Here is a 19710-nt window from a genome sequence, read left to right as displayed (position 1 = left end):
TTATATTCGACGTGATTAAATCCGGTTTTGACTGTATTTGAAAATTCAACTTTTGCGACTTTTCAAAAAGAATGACCCATATGGGAAAATTTTTGGATCTGATTACCTTTTTTGTTCATTTGTTACTAACAATAGATAATTTTTTTTTTTTTTTTTTTTTTTTTTTTTTTTTTTTTTTTTTTTTTTTTTTTTTTTTTTGTCACAAGTTTTATGAATGCAATAATATAATATTACCACTTTTCATACGAATAGCATGAAAAGAAAAGATATGAATGAAACATTATTCAAAGTCTCACAAGATAAAGAATGTTCATTTTTTTGAATTTCGATTGGCACAAAAAAATTATCTTGGAAAACAATGATCTCATAAATAATTACCCATTTGTTCATAATTGGATAAATTATTGGAATTTAATTTTCAATACTCGTCTTTCTATTTGAATTTCCAAAAAAAAAAAAGTTTGTGTCATTAAATCACGCTGCAAAAAATTTTTCAAACAAATCAAAATTTCAAAATACTGAAAATAAGAAAATAATCTTTTATGTTATTAAAAATTTGTTTGTTTTTTTGTCAACGACGGCTAATGAAAACTTAAAAAAATAAACAACATTTCAAAAATAACAATTTCAATGAGATAGAAAAAAAGAAAAGAAAAGAAAAGAAAAGAAAAGAAAAGAAAAGAAAAGAAAAAAATAAAAAAATCTACAGTTTTTGCATCCTCCTCATAAGAGAAAGATCTAGTCAAATTATAATTTCATCCAACGTCACAAGTCTGTTAAAATCTCACAGAAGAGTTAAAGAACTCAAATAAAGTGCACAAACGGCAATATCAAAAAGAGCAAATACGAGACTTCTCGTATTTCGAAAACATAAAATAAAATTGGAAATATTAAGAAAATACACAAAAGACGAAGTTTAAACAAATCTCTTGTTATATTTCGGTCTGTAAAGCATTCTTAAAACGTCTTTTTTAAACTTTTTTACAACAAAAATTTCAAACATTGTGAACACAACATAACATGTGTCCAAAAACATAACATTGAAATCAATCAAAAATCAAAAATTAAAAAAAATAAAAATTGAAAAATAAAAACAGAGAAAACTGACACATTCCAATTCAATAATTCGTTTCTTTTATTGCGTTGTATTGCCTGCGCTTTTTAAATCGAACTGCACATACAATCGTCACAACCACAACCACAACAGCAACAACAGCAAAAGCGCCCACAGAAACAATAATCGCAATAAGCTGTGCTTTCGTCAATTTCTTTGGACTGTTCTCGTTTGTCTCGTTTTTCTTCTGCTTCACCATAATTGCATTGATTGAATGCTTCTTTTCTCCATTAATAATTCCGCTCGGATAAGTCAAGCGACAGACAACTGATGTGTAATCATCCACATCAAGCAAAGACGGAGGAATCCTCACTTTCATTTCTGTCTCATTTGTATATTCTGAAACTGGGCAATTTGTCCACTTCATTTCTTCTCCTTTCCTTTTTTTCGAAGCCTCAAATGTCAGTCCACAAGGAAACAGATACAATCCATGCACAACTGCTTCAATTTCTTTCTCAATTTCATTTTTGCTATGAAGTTCATTCTTTTGGCCAGCTTCTTCTTCTCTTTTCAGTGTAACATTCTTCAAAACGGGTGAAAAGAAATATGAATCCATGTTCTCAACAACTGTTCCACTTGGCTCTTTTTCGGTAACCATTCCAAACGGCTTTCCATCAAGTCCATCGCTTCCTGGAGATAGCGATTCAACTTGAATCAAATAATGCCCTCCTTCATTGAATTGAATATTGTGCCGCAAAGATGGAAATTTCTCCCACCCTGCATCAATTGGATGGTTGTTAACAAAGCTACAGTTGTACAAATTCAATGAACCAAGAGAAGAAAATATGACTCCATCGCTGATGTCAACGAACAAGCTGTCATTAATATCTGTTGAACCTGTATCATTCAGAAAAACAATCCCCGAATCCCACGAACACAACAGATTGTTCTCTTCACTTCCATAATTCAAATGCTCCTCATTTTTAACACTCCGAAAAGCTCTGAGGCCATTAGCCGTCCCATCGCTTTCACGCTGACTTCTTTGGGTGATGTTTTTGTTTCTCCCGTAAATGACAAGTTGTGAAAATTCTTGAGAAGTGTGTTCAAATTCAATCAGCTTGTATGGAAGCAATTGCCCTTCTCCTCCAAGCACGTTTTCACCTTTCAAGCCGGTGAACCAAGGCCGAAAAACAACGTCAACAACACGAATACTATTTCTTCCATACAACACATTCAGCGCATCTCCTTCAATGGCGTCTGGATACTCAATGTCAACATGATTAAACGAAAAAAAAGTGTTCTCGCCTCCAAGCACTGCAATCGATTTTCCTGCCTTCAAATTTGCGCCAATTCGAAGTGTTCCCCTGTTCTCTTCACTTTTTGCTGAAGCCATCGATAAAGAACCACTCATCGAAGAAAATGCTGTTCTTTGGCAGCCAGAAAAAGGCTCATTCACAAGCACTTTTCCAATGATATGCAATGACATGCGATTTCTCCATGTTTCACGCTTGGCCATGCCACTCAGCTGAGAGCACGGTTCTTCTTTTCGCCCACACGTTTTCTCGTTGCTTGCTTTTTCGCCTCCGACATAGATGTTTTCTGAATGGTATGGCAACATATTCTCTTTGTCTGCCATCAGGTCAATTATTCTTCCTTCTTTCCGATCTTCAAGCAATATGTAATTCTGCTTCCCGTAAATCCCTTCCATCTCGAAATAAAACTGCTCTTCGTCGATCTGCTCTTTTCCTGTTGGAAATGAAAAATAAATATATTCCCCTTTCTCTGCTGCACAATTGGAGAATATAAATTCTTTCAATGTAAGTTTCAGTGTTTTTGTTGCTTCGTCTGCTGCTTGAATAAACATTGCTCCTCCTTTTGATTCATCATTCAGTTGAACATTCAGCCCATCTGCGTTCTCGTTTGCTTTTCCGCACGAACAATTCGTGAAATGCATTCGAAAAAATATGCAAGGATGCTCGCTATTCGTTATTTCTAAATATAACGCACCTCCCAATCTGTGCTCTGTTGACCAGCAATTTGTAAATGTGCAGCCATCAAATTTTGCAGATTGACACCCTCCCATCACAGTCACAACCGATTGAGTTTCACTTTTTGAAGTGATGGTGTCCAATATAATGTGTGAAAATTCAATTTTTGGAGAAGATTCAGCAAGTATCAGTGCATTGGAAGATACAAAATTTGTGATCTCAACATATTGAAATGTCATTTTCCCCGACTTGCATTCAATAAGCACGCAGCTCAGTCCATTCCCAGCTTCTGTATTGCTGATATTCGATCTGACCATTTCAATTTGCGAGTCTTCTCCTTCCACAACAATTAGCCCCTGATTTCTTCCACTTTCTCGTTTTGTATCCACGCAAATTTCAGCATAGCCAATGTATAAATACCCTTTGCCTTTCACATAAAACAGAGCATCCCCATTTTTCACTTTCTTTTCGTCCAAAGCTGTTGTGACACGAATTATGCTTTCGTCTCCGTTATCAAGTTTGATGAGACGCCCATCAATAACAATTGGCTCAGTGTCAAATTTATTGCAATTTTCTGCTGTGCGGATCTGCAACATCCCTTCGGGCTTGCAGTGAGCCACTGCCTTTTTTAGGGTTTTGCATGGCGCATTTCCAGAAAGACCACATTCTTCGCTGTCAACCCCGTTTTCTCCATCCACTTTAACTTCACTTTCATCGTTTCTTTGCATTTCTTTATACATAATTTTTGCATGTCCTTCAGAAAAACTTTTCTCGTTGTCTTTTTGCGAGCTGAAATTGTCCAAGTCTCCAAAATCCATTTTGTTCCTCTTATCTGCGGTACCGTCAGCTTTTTCTGTAATTTCTTTATATTCCCAGAAACGTGCGGGAGAATTAAGACTCAGACAGTCAATTCCTTTAGAAGCACAGTTCACTTTTCTCGAGAAAAACGCATCCACCTTTTCTCTGGTTGTTTGCATTTCTTCCCCTCCATTCTCATCAACGCAATTAATATCGTAGATGCAGCACAAAGCGCTCAAAAACAAAAACATAAAGCTGTGTTTTTGCCAGAAAGAATCTTTTTTGATCTTGACCATATTTTTATACACTTCAACCTTAAAAAAAAAATAAAGAATAAAAAGCAAAAAGTCCAAAAAAAATTTTTTTTTATTGATGAATGGGATGAAAAGCATTTATAAGTACATAAAGCTATTCTGATGAAATACATATAAAAATACCAAGATTGTTCAACATGAAAAAGAATAGCAATTGTCAAAGGAGGACAAAAAAAAGATAAAAAATTTCATCTAAATGAATTCTTTCAAAAGAAAAATTATCTGATTTCCCATCTCAACTGTAAATCAGCAAAGCTCATTGTCTGTCCAGAAAAAATAAAATTTCTCTTAATTGAAAAAATCAAAAGTCATTATACAACTTTAATATAATAATATTTTGAACAAAGAAAATCTCAAATTCAAAAAAAAATAATAAAAATAAAAATAAAAATAAAAAATAAAAAAATAAAAAAACAGAAAAAACCTATATCTTTAAAACCTCAAAAAAATGGTAAAACGTCTCTCATTTTCTTTTTCTTTTTCTCTCTTCACATTCAATATTTACACATATACATTTACATATGAATAAATTCAATCAACTAAATTTCATTGCAATCTTCATTTCCAGATTCGACATTGCTATTTTGACTGCATTTATCTTCTTTTGTCCAAAAATAAAAGAAATTAAATGCGTTATATCGCATCCTTTCATATGCGTTTTTTGATATTCTTCCTGCATTCAAACATTCAGCAAGGGGCTTCAGAGAGCATTCTTTATAAGAAGTCAATTCTGGGCTTTCAAAATATTTTCCATCATCTGTGTTGTGATTCTCTCCTTGCTCTTTTGTTTCTTCTTCTTTTTTAATTTCTTCTTCTTCTTCTTCCTTTTCTTCTTCTTCTTCTTCTTCCTTTTCTTCTTGATCAATATTTGTATTCGAATACATTGCACAAATCGGGCACATCTTCAAATCACAATTTGCCTTCATTCTGTCTTTCATTCGTTTTTCACTTTCAGCATCTAAATGATCTTTGGAGTCAAATAGAGTTATATGCCCCCACAATATATCAATGACTCCTTCTTCTTCACAGACCTCCATCAACATCCTTGTCAAACTTTCACGCAACGGCTGAGGAAGGCAGTCATGTTGTTTGAGATCATATTCGTCTATCCTTTTCAGATGTGGCACAATATGAGCATTCGATGACAAATTCGCCCATGCACTCGAAAGCGCTTTTTCTGCCTCTTCTCTCGTCGTGTCGCTTGCTGTTTCACACAGCAGGAATGCTATTCTTCCCAACACATCTCTTTTGATGAATTTCGTGATCCCTAGCGAAATAGGAATAGAAATCCATATACGAAAGCATTTAACAACTATCTCACGAAAGTGCAATATCATTTCTTTGGCACTTTTCTCTTCGCAATACAATCCGTTGTCCATCTGCTGGAAATTCGCACCGCCAGAAGAGAACATATTTATTCTTTCATCATCATCATCATAAAATTTGCTCCCTCTGAAAATTTCCTTCCAGCTTTCTTCTGTCCAATCGCCAAACAAATAACTCTTCATTTTTTCCACAATTTTTTCTTGGCTTGTCAGTAATTACACAAATCCGTCATGTAATTCGCTTGTGATGGCAAACAAGCAATTCAATGCACTCAGAGCAATAGTGCATACTGGACCCTTCGAATATACTGGAGGCATCCAACCAGAAGGATGTGTGCTGCGCCGCTGTGCATGTGAATGCTGCAAGGTGTCTGGCGGATTTGGGGAAGGAACAAACGAATCAATGGCAAGCAGACTGTTTGTTTTTGCATCTTCTCCATGGTCAAGAATTATGTGGGAATTAAAAAACCTTCTCAACATGTGCAATGAATCCAAAACAACAGAATGAATGTTGTTAGACAATAAACCATGAAGCCACTCCCCAATATTGTCAGGATACCCGCATCCAAATAATGGAGTCATCCCTTTTTTAAAAATGGACAAATAATAATAATCATCAAAATATCTGTCAAATAGAAAAAATATACCACAATTCGTTGTGAAGTACCGAAAAACTGCTGTTGTGAATAAGCATACGTCTTCATTGTCACATTCACCCAAATGAGCCATGTCATCTTCAATTGAATGACAATTGCCTTCCGAGAAAAAGCAAGGAATATATTTCACAAGACGTGCAATTTCTTCTGGAAAAATTTCAGCATCTATTGGTATTTCCTCTATATAGGAATTTCTTTCAAAACATATTATTCGGCTCACGTGTCCAACAACACGAGCTGCTAAAAGTTCGATTGGCTTATGAAATTTACCGCAAATGGTTTTTAATTTTTCCATAAAGTTTGTATCATCACAGAAGCCTTGAATATCATCATTTTCTGGATCAACAATTTTGAGAAGATGATAAAGCCTTTTCAGCTGCTCCTCAAGCATTTCCCCTTCTTTCAGCATAATTTCTGGTCCATTGAGAAATATTGTTCGAAATTCAAATTGAATTTTCTTTGAAATTGAAAAACAATCAAAACCGTTAATTAAAAACTGAAATTCTTCAATGGCATCCAGCTTGCTGAAAGCTGCACTGTAATTTTTTCCTTTGCCATTTTCAAGATTTGCCTTTGCTTTTAACATCTGTGAATTGAAATCAACTTTTCCAAACAAAAAATGAAGTTTCAAGTTAAGTGTTATTTTTTATGGGCCATGAGTTCAAAAAATTTTCTTTCGCAAATTGTTTTAAAAAAATTTATTTTTTAAATAATGTTGTAAAGTGCATCTAACAAGTTACCCTGGGTGACGTGAAGAAAAAAATTTGTCACGTCCGTCACAAATTTTCCACAAAAAAAAAAAAAAAAAAAAAAAAAAAAAAAAAAAAAAAAAAGTAAAAAAAAAAAAAAAAAAAAAAAAAAAAAAAAAAAAAAAAAATTTTTTATCATTTTATTAAAAATTAATCAGTTAAAAAATCAGATGAAAATTGTTTCTCTTTTGAATAAATTTGATATTTGAAATATTTGAGAAAAAATATTTTGCTTATTTTATAAAATTAAACTTTTGATCAACATATACCATTACAAAGCAGAATGAGAAATTTACCAAAATAAAATAGATATGTTACATATTTCACACCAATTCTTTTTAAAAACGAAATAAATATGTGAGTTTTTGTATTTGCTTGAGGATTTTTTAATTCTATTTCTATCATTATCTGAATTTCTTTGTTTTCGAATAGAATAATAAAAATGTTGTGTTTTTAAAATGCAACATTCATTGAAATGGAGAAGACTGATAATACGATAAAGAACAGCAGTTTACACAATATTGATGTTCATTTTATGCAATTAAAACTGTCACAATCATTTTTTTCGATTTTCTTGTCAATACTTAAAACATAAATTGAAAGGAAGTGTTCAACAAAGTGAAAACAAAGTTCAACGGAATAAAATGGAAATAGCTATCTTTTCTTGTACAATTATAAATGTTGTGTTTGAAAAAATTATTTTATAAACATTTTGGCTGTAAAAAAATTTTTAACTTATTTATGATTAAAGTTTAAAAAGAGTTTTGTTTGAATAAAGTCAAATGACTTACAAAAAGATATAAGGAACGAAGCAATCTGTTGCAAATTTCCAATCAGTCGGCTTGAGACTTCTGATAAAACAATATTGGAATGAAAGTTTTTAAGAAGTTGTTGTGGATGAACCGCAATTTGTGAGAGAGACAGCAAAAGAAAATGGACGAGCTCATTGAAAGAGCGGATTAAAAAAAGAACGAAGAGGAAATGAACAAAAAAGAAGTTAAAGAAGTGCTTTCAAATGGGAGATGGCTTTAATCACTCGTGATATATTTTCGATGTTTCGGACTGAAGAATGAAGAACTGATTAAACTAATAGTCAGCATTGTCATAATATTTCGAGCAACAAAGGATAATTCCAGAGAAATTGGTAGTCGATACTTGTGCTTATTTTTAGTTATGAAGGATAATTTGTCAATCAAAATTGAGTACATGTTGAATAAAGAAGCTGTTGATACAATTTTGGAGAGGATTCAGATGACAACAACGGATTTCAAACTGGAATATAAAAGCTTGATGCATTTATTCGATTGCATGTTTATTGATGAGAGAGTCGTATGTTGAAGTGGAAGAAGCGAAATGAATGACATCAAAAAAGGAAAAAGTTTGAAAAGATGGAAGAATGATATGAAAATGTTATTGTTTATTATCGTGTAACATTTGATTTTCTTTTGGAAGAAAATGATATTGATGAATCATTATAATTTATTTCTATTTGTTTTGTGAATGTTTTCAAATGAATTGCATTTCATTTAGTGAATTATAATTTTCATATCACTTTGTTCATCATATTGAAAAATTAAAATTGCATTTAAGAGATTAATTGATATCCGCTTTTTACAATTGCAAAAAAATGTTGTGCAACTTCTTCGCATTCACAGCGAAAAAAGAAAAATTCACTTAATGAATGATCAATTTTCTTCCTTTCATCTTCATATAACTTCCATTTAAAATTATCTGGAATTAGAGAATGAAAATGTAATGAATGAAAAACGCACCTCTTCGAAGAAGTAAAAAAACAAAAATATTTATTCTTCTTTTATAATAATGAAAACCATTCCACTCCCTTGACTCTTCTCTTTCCAGTTGTTTTGTATTCTTTTTATATTTTTATAATTTTCATGTAATCTTTGCATTTTTCTTATTCATATCGATGAGGGAAACCAAGCTAAAGGTTGCATTAAAATAAGAACCTGAACTTAAAAAATAGAAAAAGAATTTGCGAATTTTTCTGTTGGAGCTAAGAATTCAGAACAGAAGAATGGCTAATATGAAAAAATAGAATTTTGAATGAAGACACAAAAAAAGAGAACAACTTGTTACAGGAGAACATTATAGGAAGGTTTTCAAGTATTTTTTGTTATTATTTCGAACTCAAATTTATGAAATTTTGTAATTCCCGCGCAAAAAAATACAATTGGTTTGATGAATTTATTGCATTTTCTTAAATCATTTCAATGTCTTTTGAATGAGTTGAATAAATTGCTTTGCACCACTTCAAAAATTTTATTTCCCCTGCATTTTGATATGGACAACATTTGCAATAGTAAATATTAAGAACATGTATTTTACACAAACAATTTCCCGGAATATTCAGAAAGTGCGCACAAAAACTTCAAATTTTGATTCTTGAAACAATATCATTTTTTCTTCCTCGATGATGTGGCTTTCATTGAAGGATACTGAAAACAAAACAAGAAAATAGAATAATTAAAAATTCTAAAGTGAAAATGGTGAATAAGAATTCTTCAAACTATCTCAAAATAAGATAGTTCTTCTGTGCGAATATTCTGTTTCTTTTTTTCATATTTGTTTATTTCTTTCATAAAATAACTGAATTATCGAAATTCAATGAAATGTTATGGTTGTTTGATTCAGAATAATGAAATGATAACATTCTTGAGATTTGGCTACCATGTTTCGCTATTCTTCTCTTTCTTTTGTGTTTTTCGAATAATAAACATGAAGTGACGTCAGTGAGGTCAGTGAAGTCAATGACGTGTCTTAATTCCTATTCTGCCAATCACGTAAGAGAAAAATTCAAAATGGAAAATTTGATTTTCACAATTTTAAAAATAAATATTTATGAAAACATTTATGATAATGAAATAAAAATTCAATAATGTTGGTTTTGCTTTGTGACGTGGAAAAAACTGTCACGTCCGTCAAAATCGAAAATATCAAGTCAGAAGTCAGTACGTCACCCAGGGTTACTAACAAGTGATTTGTGATGTAAATTTTGGATTTTTTTGAATTTAATAAAAGAAAAAAAAGAAAAAGAAAATTTATTCTAGAACTATCAAACTCATTTATTTCATCAAATATTGGAAATGAAACTTCTCAAATAATTTGTGTGGGCAAATGGAGTAGGTCCTGGTACCATCGAGATCCTTCCCACTATTTTTATTACAGATATCGCATGATATACAGGACATCGCAAAAAATACCTGACAAGATCAGTTTCACAATAACTGCAAGAGGAATAATTTTGATAATTTTCCTCAAAAGAAATCTCATCAGTGCAAACTCATGTGACATACAGGACTTTCATTACTTTCTCGTTTATGCTCGGAATAGTATTTTTGGAATATCGGAGAAAGACAAAATCTTATTTCTCCGAGATTTCGAAATATATTTTTTCTGAGTTCAAACGAGGAAGTTTTGAAAGTTTTGCATTTCAAATGAGTTTGTATTGATAAGATATATTTGAAGGAAAATTGTCGGAATTATTCCTCTTGCGGTTATTGTGAAATCGATCTTGTCCGGTATTTTGTGCGATGTCCGGTATTTAATGCGATATATATATATTCTTCTAGGTTGTTTGAGGATTGTGCAACTTCTATTCTATTTTCCCTTTACTCTTGCACTCATAATCTGTATGTGTTATATTTTTCCAAGACCAAAAAACAAAGAGCAAAGTATTTTGTACAATTCAAAAAATAGGTAAAATGGAATGAACAACCTTTTTTTTTTTTTGGATGGATTACACATTTTCCCGACAGACTGTATTTGAATAATCATTCTTTATTTTTCATATTCATATTATTATTATAATAATTATTGTTTCATGTCAACTTCATTTTTAATTAACCCATATTATTAGAAAAAAAATGTGTTTATTTGAATTGCACGAATTGTGCGGCTGATCCTTTTTGAAATCATTCAATCGTTAGAGTTTTGATCAAAATTTTTATCTCAATGAAATTTGAATTAAAAATTGTTTTTGCAATAGCAACATTATGAACAAAATGTTTTAACAGCTGATGTTCATTTGGGTAATTATTTTTGAAATCATATCTTTTTTCGGGGTGTTGGTTTTTCAAAGTTTATTTGTCATTGTATATAGATTTTGTATTTTAATGATTAACTTCATTAAAACTATTTCAAAAACAAATGTTGAAGCTGAAATAAAGAAGAAAATATCTATCAGAAGCCTTTTAACATTTCACTATTCTTTTGTGAATATTGAAGTGAAATTTTCTTGTCGAAATTTTTGAATGAAATATTATGATTTCAAAAATAATCACCCATTTTTTTAAAATCCCATTGAGATAATAATTTTGATCAAAACTTGAACGAAAGAATGATTTAAAAAAAGATCGACCATGCCACATGGGACGAAAAATTTTGCTTTATGAATATCGTTCCACACAAAATTTTCGTAAAATTTTCTCTATTTTTATAATTTTCAGTATTTTTTGCAAGGGAATATAAGACTTATTATGATATAATTTCAGAAAAAGTTTGGAACAAATCTTAGTTTGTTTCACAAAACCTGAAATTTCATCCCATATTTATTTAACGAATAACTCCACATATCATTTGCAGTCAAGCTCGGTTATAATCACAGTCCATTTTGCACGATTTTTTGTGATTATAACCGAACTTGGTTATCACAGAAACTGTTTTTTCATTGAAAAATTTTTCAGAAATAATTATTTTTTGATGAAAATTTTTATTTTTTCTATATTTATTTAAATGCACATATTTGTTTCGATTTTTCAATTTGCAATGTTTTATTGAAAATTTTTATTCATTACAAAGCAGAAAAAACAACTTTCAATTTTTCAAAAATATCAAAACAGACAGAAAAATACCCATAAAATTTCAAAATTTGTGATTATTCACAATTTTTGTGTGATTATAGATGATGAAATTACACATAAAATAATACAAAATTTTTAAGTGCACAAAAAATGTGATTATTCGCGTTCTTGATTACAACCGATGTGATTATGATCGAGCTTCACTGAACTTATTTTTGAAAATATTCTTCAGAAAAAATGTTTATTTCTTATTTCAATCTTCACTGCAATGATATATCAAGTGCTTTTTATATTTGAAAGTGATCCAAGCTTATAATAAAAAACATAAAATATAAATATTTATTTTAATATTTTGAAGTAATTATTACTGATGATAGAAAGTTTGATATCCAGTGTAAGCCATATACGTGAATGTCTACTTTGTTTTATCTAACATTTTAAGGTTCAACTTCTTTGAAAAGAAAGAAATTTTTGGCATTAGAATTTTTGACAAGACAACTTGCTGCAAGAAATTGGGTTGAGCAAATTCTAGGAACATCATTGGGAAATGAATCATTAAATGTAAGAAAACAGAATTTTTTGAGTTATTATTATTTTTTTTTAATTAATATTAATTGTGAAAAAGAAAGCATTGCATGATGGAGTGTCACTTTGCAGAATTGTGCAAAAAGCATCTCCAGATTCTCTTCCAAGGCTTGCATCATTTTTTTGGTAATTCAGTGAACATTATTATTAACCACAGATTTAATGAAAAGCCGCGCCACTCAGCTCATGAAAGAGTTTTCATTTTTATTATTTCCATTTTTTTGTTGAGATGAAAATTATCAGGAAAATTTTGTATATTTTAACGAAGCGGTTAAAAAAGCTTATCATATGGATCCTTATGTTTACATACCAGCAGACGTTGTTAACGAGACATTTCCGGTGAGATTTGTTGATCTAATTTTAGTTCTTGCGAGACGTATAAGTGATTACTCAAGCGATCGCATTAAATTCAAAATAGACCTTGAACATGCAAGAGAAACAATTGATGTTTCAGAAGAAGAAATCATGGACGCTATTGATCTTGTAAAAAAGGAGAATATGCTTTCGATAGATTCAATTGATGGAGAGAAGAAATCAACAGAAGATGAAAGAGTTAGAACAAATAGAGAAAATGAAGAAAAAGAAAGAAGAATGAAGTCGGCAAAATTGTTGAGCGATGAATGGGAAGAAAAACTCAGACGAATAAAAGCTCTGGAAGAACTGAAATTGAGACAAATTCAAAATGAAAAAATTCGAGCTATGAATGGATTGTTGATTCACAACTGGTTTAGAAGAATGTTAGACCGAAAGAGAGCAAATTGTGAATCAGAACGAAGAAAGATGCTTCAAAAAGAAGATGAGCTTAAGGCAGCTAAAGCAATTCAAATGTCATGGTTGAATTTTTGTAAAAAGCAAAATGGGGTGATTGAAATGAAAAATCGAAATTCTTCGAAAATCGAAAAAGAAGCTGCAAATACAATTACATCGGAGAGAAGGAAAGAATTAGCAAAGCGCAATGCTTATGAAGAGCTTCAGAGGAAAAAGAAAGAGATTGCAGATTCAGAATTCAGAATGGCAGAAGTTATTCAAGGCGAATGGAAAAACAAAGAAAAAAAGGAAAGTGCGTTTCGTATGCTCTTGGAGAAAAGAAGAGAAAATGAAAGGATCGAAAAAGAAAAGGCTAAGAAGATAAGTGACTTTTGGAGGAAATGCGAAGAGATTCGCAATAGCAGAGCTGCTCTGGAAGAGTTGAGGAAAGAAGAGGAAGCAAGGGCAAAACGAATGGATGACCTTCTTTCTCGAAAAATAGCAGCAGAATTGAAGAAGAAAGAAGAACGAAAAAAACGACTTGAAGAAGAACGGAAAAGAATTGCTCAAGTTGCCCAAGAGTTTGATCAGAAGCAGAAAGAAGAAGAAATCGAAAAGCAAAAATCTGCAGAAAGTTTAGCGATGCAAGAAGAGGAAAATAAAGACGAGAAAAAGAAAGGGAAAAAAAGACGTCTTGCATCTTTAATAGATACTTCATCAAACGATACACAAGAGCACACACTTGTCCTTTCAAAATTTGAAACCGAAGAGGATTTCACATTTGAGTGATCTCAGTCATTTCAAAATCTTGAAATTTTTCATTATTTCAATGGGATACTTTATCATTTTTCTTCTTTTCCCATCAATTTTCTATTGATTCTTGTTAAATTGGCTTTATTTATATTTTTCTTTTACAGTTTTTTCAGAAAACAAAATTTCATTAACATCTTTCACATACATTTTGTGGAAAATAAATAATTGTATTATTCAAAGTGAGTGAAAATCGAAAGAATGAAAATTGATTTGAAAGAAATTATTGATCATCCCCGTATTTTGAACAATGAGTTTGATCGATCTTGCTTTTCCTCCACATTCACAGGGAGAGACCTCATATTCACCTTCGCTGTGGGGTCCTCCACAAACGATTAATAGCCATCCAATTAATATTCAACCGGCTTTTACAAAACTTGAACGTATCCCGAAAGTTGCAGATTTTATTTCTCCAACACTTCCAACGTCTCGATATGGAAACAAAGTTCAACAGAAATATCAAAAAGCAAAAGTTGACGATGGTTTTCATTCAGTGGAATCAACTACTAATCGCGTTAAAACGAAGAGTTGGGAAAAACCTCGTCAACAAGCTCAACATAGTTATCGTACTCCTCAGTATCAATTTCCTCAGCATAAAAGAAAGTACCCTCAAAGTATGATATTAATTAGTAACGACATCATTGCTAAAACATTTATGCTTTAAATTTCATATTTAGATCAACAAAATAGGATGAGAGAACAACAGGTTGAGATTCCCAATGACTGGAGATATTACGACATGTGGAATTTCCAAGTTCTTTCTAAAAAAGTTGGCGTAGAACCACCAAGTTCGGATATTCTTCTTTTGGGGGAAGTGGGAACCGTTGGATATTTCAATGACAGTTTTGACAAGGCAACTACAAATTCACCAATTCATCTGAGGCCATCTACTTCAAAGCCCGTTGACACAACGACATCAGAAGATCCATTTTTGATGGATATTGCAACATCTCCAGGACGCAAAGATGGAGTTTTCTTTGCAACTGATGAAATATTGGCTGTGATTATGGCAAGCGCACGATCCGTTTACCAATGGGAAATACGTATGAAAGCCATGAGCAATGGAGCAATTATTCTCGACAAAGTGAATAAGACAATTTTGGACTCATATACTGTGAATGAAAATGCATACGAAGCTCCACAACCAGACGCTGTCTTGAAGGATGTTGTTAACATTATACAATCAGATTCAGCTAGTGCAGCTGGCGCTGCAGGAAGCATCTCTTTAAAAAGTGAAAGAGGTGTGCTTATTACAGAAGAAAGCGGTTCAGTTCTCGGAAAGATGCTTGCGTCTGGAGTTATTGCTGAACCAAGTCCATTAGAAATAAATACTGTTTCGAAGAAAGGACTTATTTCTGTTTTTAGTAATATAAAGAGACAAACTAAAGAGAGCGAAAATTTGTTACGAAACAAAAAACAAGCAGCTTCAGAGCCGGCGAGCCAAGATTCAGCTGCAGAACCTGAAGCAACAGATGAGCCTTCTACAAAAGAAGAAGATGCAGAAAAAATCAAGCAAGAAATAGAAGAATCAGCTGACTCTGCATCGAAAGCTCTTGAACGAGCCAAACCAGATTTCTCACCCGAAATGCCTCCATTTCTTTACAGATACTTTGCTGTTCGCCTGACAAGCACCATCACACTTGTGTATCGAGCAAGAGTGGACGCTCTTTTGTCTCCTTCAACAAAATCTCCCAGCTCACAACCAGCTCTCTCAGCAGCGCGCGAAGCAGGACACAAATTGAAGGAGTTCCTCGAAAAAGTGCGCAATGTCACTCCAAAAGACTTTCCCATGCCGTATGAATTCACCAACCCGTCATCATCGACTGAAGGTGTGCTAACACCTTATGTCTCGCTGCATTGTCTGAATGAGCTCGATAGCCGTGTGACTGGCTGGACGAAAATCCTGGAAACAAAGACAGGAATGGTTCTCTCGACAGAAGCAAAGAACAACTCGTTCCGTCTGTCGCGCTGGCTGCTAAAGGCGCATTTGGCTCATGTCAACGTGCTGAAGCTGGGATTTGTGGCACGTCTTTCATCTTCTTCTGCTCCTTTGCCATCTCCAGCATTGTCTCCTTCACCCGCAGCTGTATCTTCTCCGTCTCCGTCTCCATCTGGCAAAGGAAATCAAGCCAAAGGCGGAAAAGGACAAAAGGGCAAAAAGAAAGAGAAACAAAACGCAACGCCACGTGCAGCAACACCATCATCATCAACTGTGCCGTCTTCTATTGCCAAACCTCAGCCGAACCGCCCTTCGTCACCAACACCTTCTCTTTGGTCTATTTCCACAGGAGTGACTGCTTCCACAATCAACACATTGAACTCAGCTGGATGGAGCGTTGCGAGCATCGGAGCGATTTCTTCACTTTCTTCGATGCGACACGCACTTCTGCTAACACGCACGTTCACAGTTGACCAACTGTCTTCAATTGCTAACGTTAACATTGGATCAGCTTGGGAGATTCTGAGGACTATTTTGGAGTATGTGAGGCAGACGAATTATCAGGTGAACATTATGCACGTTGATGAGAAAGCCTTTGACTCAAAAACAATAGCAGCACAGGCGTCATCTTCAACAGTTCCATCCAGCAGCGCTGAGGCAGCTGAAGAGGAATTGGAGTCTGCCAAGCAAATACAGCCAATTCTCGACTTTATTTTGTTTAAAGATCCCACTCGTTCAACACTTCGTTTATTCTCCGCCAAGCACCTCACAGATGCAGAGATTAGAGAGAAAGAAGCAAAGAAAGAACTTGAAGCGAGCGGAAACAAAGAGGAAGGCAAAGGAGATAAAGGCAAAGCAGAAGACAAAGACAAAAAGGACGGAGAAGCTGCAAGTGCATCAACTGGCACTGCGTTGTCCTCGAATGCCAAAGCGCTTTTGGAGTCAGTCTCAAGCGAGGCGTTCGGATCTGGATGTATTGTGGTGGATGAAGACAATGAAGAGGCACTTCCTGAGCAAGTGGATGCAATATGGGATAATGCGATGCAAAATGCCATTGAAGTTGATGGAGATGGTGACAATGATGGAGAGGATGGTCCTGATGGAACAGGCGATGAAGAAGACATGCCAATTGGCGATAGATCAGTTCCTGTTGGTGTAAATCTGCTTCTGGACAATGAAATGGATGAAATTTCACAGAGTTCTCAGACAATTCCACTTGTACCAAAACTCACTGTTCTGAAACCTTAAATACATCACTTCGCACTTTTTTATCTTCATATCTTCCTTTTTTCTTTAGTTTCCCTCTTATCATTGTGGTTATAGACAATGAAAAGAAGTTAATTAAAACAAAGTATTCTTGAAATAATTGCTTTTTTTATTGTTTATTACTTATTTTTCAACACTTTTATTTCAAAAAAGCTAGAAATTGGTAGAGAAATTGAAGATTTTTAAGAAGAAGCAGAAGATTATGAAATGAAATATTTTTGATAAACCAACATCAACCGAGGGAAGCTTTTGATGAGAGGAAGATTTAGAAGAAAGAGAAAGAGAATAAAAAACCAAAGACAAACACACAAACATGAATCAGACAGATTAAATGCAGGGTCTTGCCTGAGGCAAGCAGAGGTTGTAATGCACATCGTTTCTGAATAGAGACGAGGGATGCCACGCAACCCACCTCCCGCAGATGACTGACAGCTTTTCTTTGCCTGGATAGTGTGGATCAAGGATAAGATACTCGGGTTTTTTCTCTTTCTTTGATATTCTCACTCCTAATAAAGTGTATGCAAGGACACCTCCGCCTGAAATAGAAGATAGAAATGAAGATAAATAATAAATAATAAATGTTAAATATGATGTTAATGCAGATTTCAATATTAACGGTAAGACATGTTTGATTATAAAAAAAAAAGAAAAAGAAAATTTATCAATTTTATGAGAATATTGATAACGATCAAACCAATCATCACAGGAGTGCCCATCGTCTGGAAATGGTCGATTAATTCATCAGCATGATCGTCAAACTTACTACCGTCTGAAAGATGAATGATTCGTGACTCAATCTGCTCAAGGGAAAGACAATTGAAAATTACAGAGTAAATAAACAAGCAAAATTCAACAAATAATTTTTATCATTAGAAAAATGAATCAAAAGTTAAGAAATATAAGAATATATATATTTTATGCAAACATTATAAAAATGATCCAACAGCAAGCTAATCTCAATTGATCCGATCCACGGATTGCTCTGCTTCAGAAACTCCGGCTGCTTATCTCCAATCACCACGAGCGTCTCTTTGATGTCATCTAGGCGCGGTGGGTCAGCATCGCCGTATCTTTGGAACTGGAGCCACGAGCACAGCGTCTGCAGAGAGCGATAGGCGCAGCCCCATCCAGCGTCATTCTCACCTTGCTGGTCGTAGTGATAGTACGTGTACGACCCACTCACTAGCCCCACGATGTAATCAGCATGATTTGTCGGAGGAAGCGACAGATGCACATTCTGCAGCATCTGGTCGAACGGATGACCCAAATCAGAACCCGTTCCTTCAGCATCTCTGCTTCGCTTTCCTTCCTTTTTTGTGCCTCTTTCTTTGGCTTCTGCTGCACTGCCTATGCAATTGCCAATGTTGAAAGAACGCAGCATATTCACAGGCAAGAACAGAGGATGCTGTGGGAGTGAAAATATTCTGTGGATAACTTGACGAATCGATTCCAGAACATCTTCAGAAGAAGATAGTGAATGTGAAGGTGAAGAGGATGAGGATGCAGAAGCAGAAGCAGAGGAAGAGGCAGAAATAGGAAGAAGAAGAGGAAATCTGAGCAGCGATGGCCAATGAATTTGAAAGCCTAAAGAAGAAGAAGGTGAAGATGAAGATGGGGTACGTGACGAAGATGCACATGTTGAAGCAGAAATAGAATTGTGGATTAAACTCAAGACATATCGGACAAGCTTTGAAACAGGCATTGACTTATCGTTGACAGGAAACATACACAAAAATCGAATCGGATTTGGATGAAGATTACTAATTGATTTATCTGATGTAACTCCACCAAATTGAGCAGTTGACAAAACACTCAATTCTGGAATTGAAAATCTTCCCGCAGAAAGATAATCACCACACACATTAGGAAATGTTTTTGTCCATGGTGATGAAAGAACTGCACTTCCACATAATCCCTCAGCCAGAATTGCAGGATTTGATAAAGTCGGAACAGCTGCACTTAAAGAATAAGACTCTGGGGACCAGGGTTGTGAATGAGCATAAAACGAACCATTGAAACATAGTGCCATCTGTTGACTGGATGAAAAAGTGAATGGTGCAATGTTCACAAAGAAAAATCCAAATGAACTCATCAACTCGTCGAATGGTTTTTGCTGAACAGAAAACTGAGCAGAATTCTGCTTAAAGCTAACGTTCATTTTTCCTTGTGCAATTTCTGTCTGGCCTATTATTGGTTCACCTCCAATCAAGGATCCAATTGTTTTGGTAAATTGAGTCAATGCAGAATCTTTCAAGACAGAAGGATTAAAGTGAAATCCAACAATTTCCATTCCCTTCGGAATTAAATTTTGGATAAGTTGTAAATCGTTATTTATTGTTTTTAAAATTGGATCAACTGATAGCGGATAAAATGCATGTGCAGGACTTCTTTCTGGTAAAATTGGTGAATTTTCTGAAAAACCAAGGTAAATGAATGTGCCTTGAATATTTTTTCTTATGTACGTTAAAAGCAAGTCTGATAATACAAGATTGGGAGGTTCCTTTGACATTTAAAAGTTTTGGATCTTCAGTGATCTCTCATCAAAAAATCTTGAATCAAAAAATATAATACAGATTATTTTTTCAAATATAAATTTCCTATAACAAACACAAAAGATGAATAAAACAAAGATACACTTATGTCAGGAAAAGAATTGTTT

At 33.7% G+C, this 19710-nt stretch overlaps 6 protein-coding genes across 6 annotated transcripts; 3 read left to right on the top strand and 3 right to left on the bottom strand.

Moving 5' to 3' along the window:
* Window positions 1-538: 538 nt before the first annotated feature.
* On the bottom strand, window positions 539-4136 carry MONOS_3697 (uncharacterized protein; the record flags this gene model as incomplete). The annotated part of the gene is made up of 1 exon (XM_067873713.1): window positions 539-4136. One exon carries the CDS (start codon window positions 4134-4136, stop codon window positions 1119-1121), a length of 3018 nt encoding a protein of 1005 aa, XP_067733368.1. The 3' UTR covers window positions 539-1118.
* A 46-nt stretch (window positions 4137-4182) lies between these two features.
* On the bottom strand, window positions 4183-5566 carry MONOS_3696 (uncharacterized protein; the record flags this gene model as incomplete). The annotated part of the gene is made up of 1 exon (XM_067873712.1): window positions 4183-5566. The coding sequence occupies one exon, from the start codon at window positions 5564-5566 to the stop codon at window positions 4694-4696; it is 873 nt and encodes a 290-aa protein (XP_067733367.1). The 3' UTR covers window positions 4183-4693.
* Window positions 5567-12074: 6508 nt separating this feature from the next.
* MONOS_3695 (uncharacterized protein) lies at window positions 12075-12419 on the top strand (the record flags this gene model as incomplete). The annotated part of the gene is made up of 3 exons (XM_067873711.1): window positions 12075-12084; window positions 12147-12265; window positions 12330-12419. 3 exons carry the CDS (start codon window positions 12075-12077, stop codon window positions 12417-12419), a joined length of 219 nt encoding a protein of 72 aa, XP_067733366.1.
* A 158-nt stretch (window positions 12420-12577) lies between these two features.
* On the top strand, window positions 12578-13825 carry MONOS_3694 (uncharacterized protein; the record flags this gene model as incomplete). Its single annotated transcript, XM_067873710.1, has 1 exon — window positions 12578-13825. The coding sequence occupies one exon, from the start codon at window positions 12578-12580 to the stop codon at window positions 13823-13825; it is 1248 nt and encodes a 415-aa protein (XP_067733365.1).
* A 270-nt stretch (window positions 13826-14095) lies between these two features.
* On the top strand, window positions 14096-17151 carry MONOS_3693 (Translation initiation factor 3 subunit D). The gene is made up of 2 exons (XM_067873709.1): window positions 14096-14460; window positions 14524-17151. Exons 1-2 carry the CDS (start codon window positions 14097-14099, stop codon window positions 17031-17033), a joined length of 2874 nt encoding a protein of 957 aa, XP_067733364.1. The 5' UTR covers window position 14096; the 3' UTR covers window positions 17034-17151.
* Window positions 17151-19582, bottom strand: MONOS_3692 (putative UFSP, UFM1 processing protease). The gene is made up of 4 exons (XM_067873708.1): window positions 17977-19582; window positions 17746-17848; window positions 17365-17587; window positions 17151-17297 (listed from the first exon to the last, which is right to left on the bottom strand). Exons 1-3 carry the CDS (start codon window positions 19558-19560, stop codon window positions 17379-17381), a joined length of 1896 nt encoding a protein of 631 aa, XP_067733363.1. The 5' UTR covers window positions 19561-19582; the 3' UTR covers window positions 17151-17297; window positions 17365-17378.
* Between the last annotated feature and the right edge of the window lie 128 nt (window positions 19583-19710).

The sequence above is a fragment of the Monocercomonoides exilis genome (assembly GCF_001643675.1).
Source record: "Monocercomonoides exilis strain PA203 chromosome Unknown scaffold7-2047599, whole genome shotgun sequence".
Lineage (NCBI taxonomy): Eukaryota > Preaxostyla > Oxymonadida > Polymastigidae > Monocercomonoides > Monocercomonoides exilis.
Note: the sequence above shows the minus strand (reverse complement) of the source record. Positions and strands in the feature narration are given on the sequence as shown.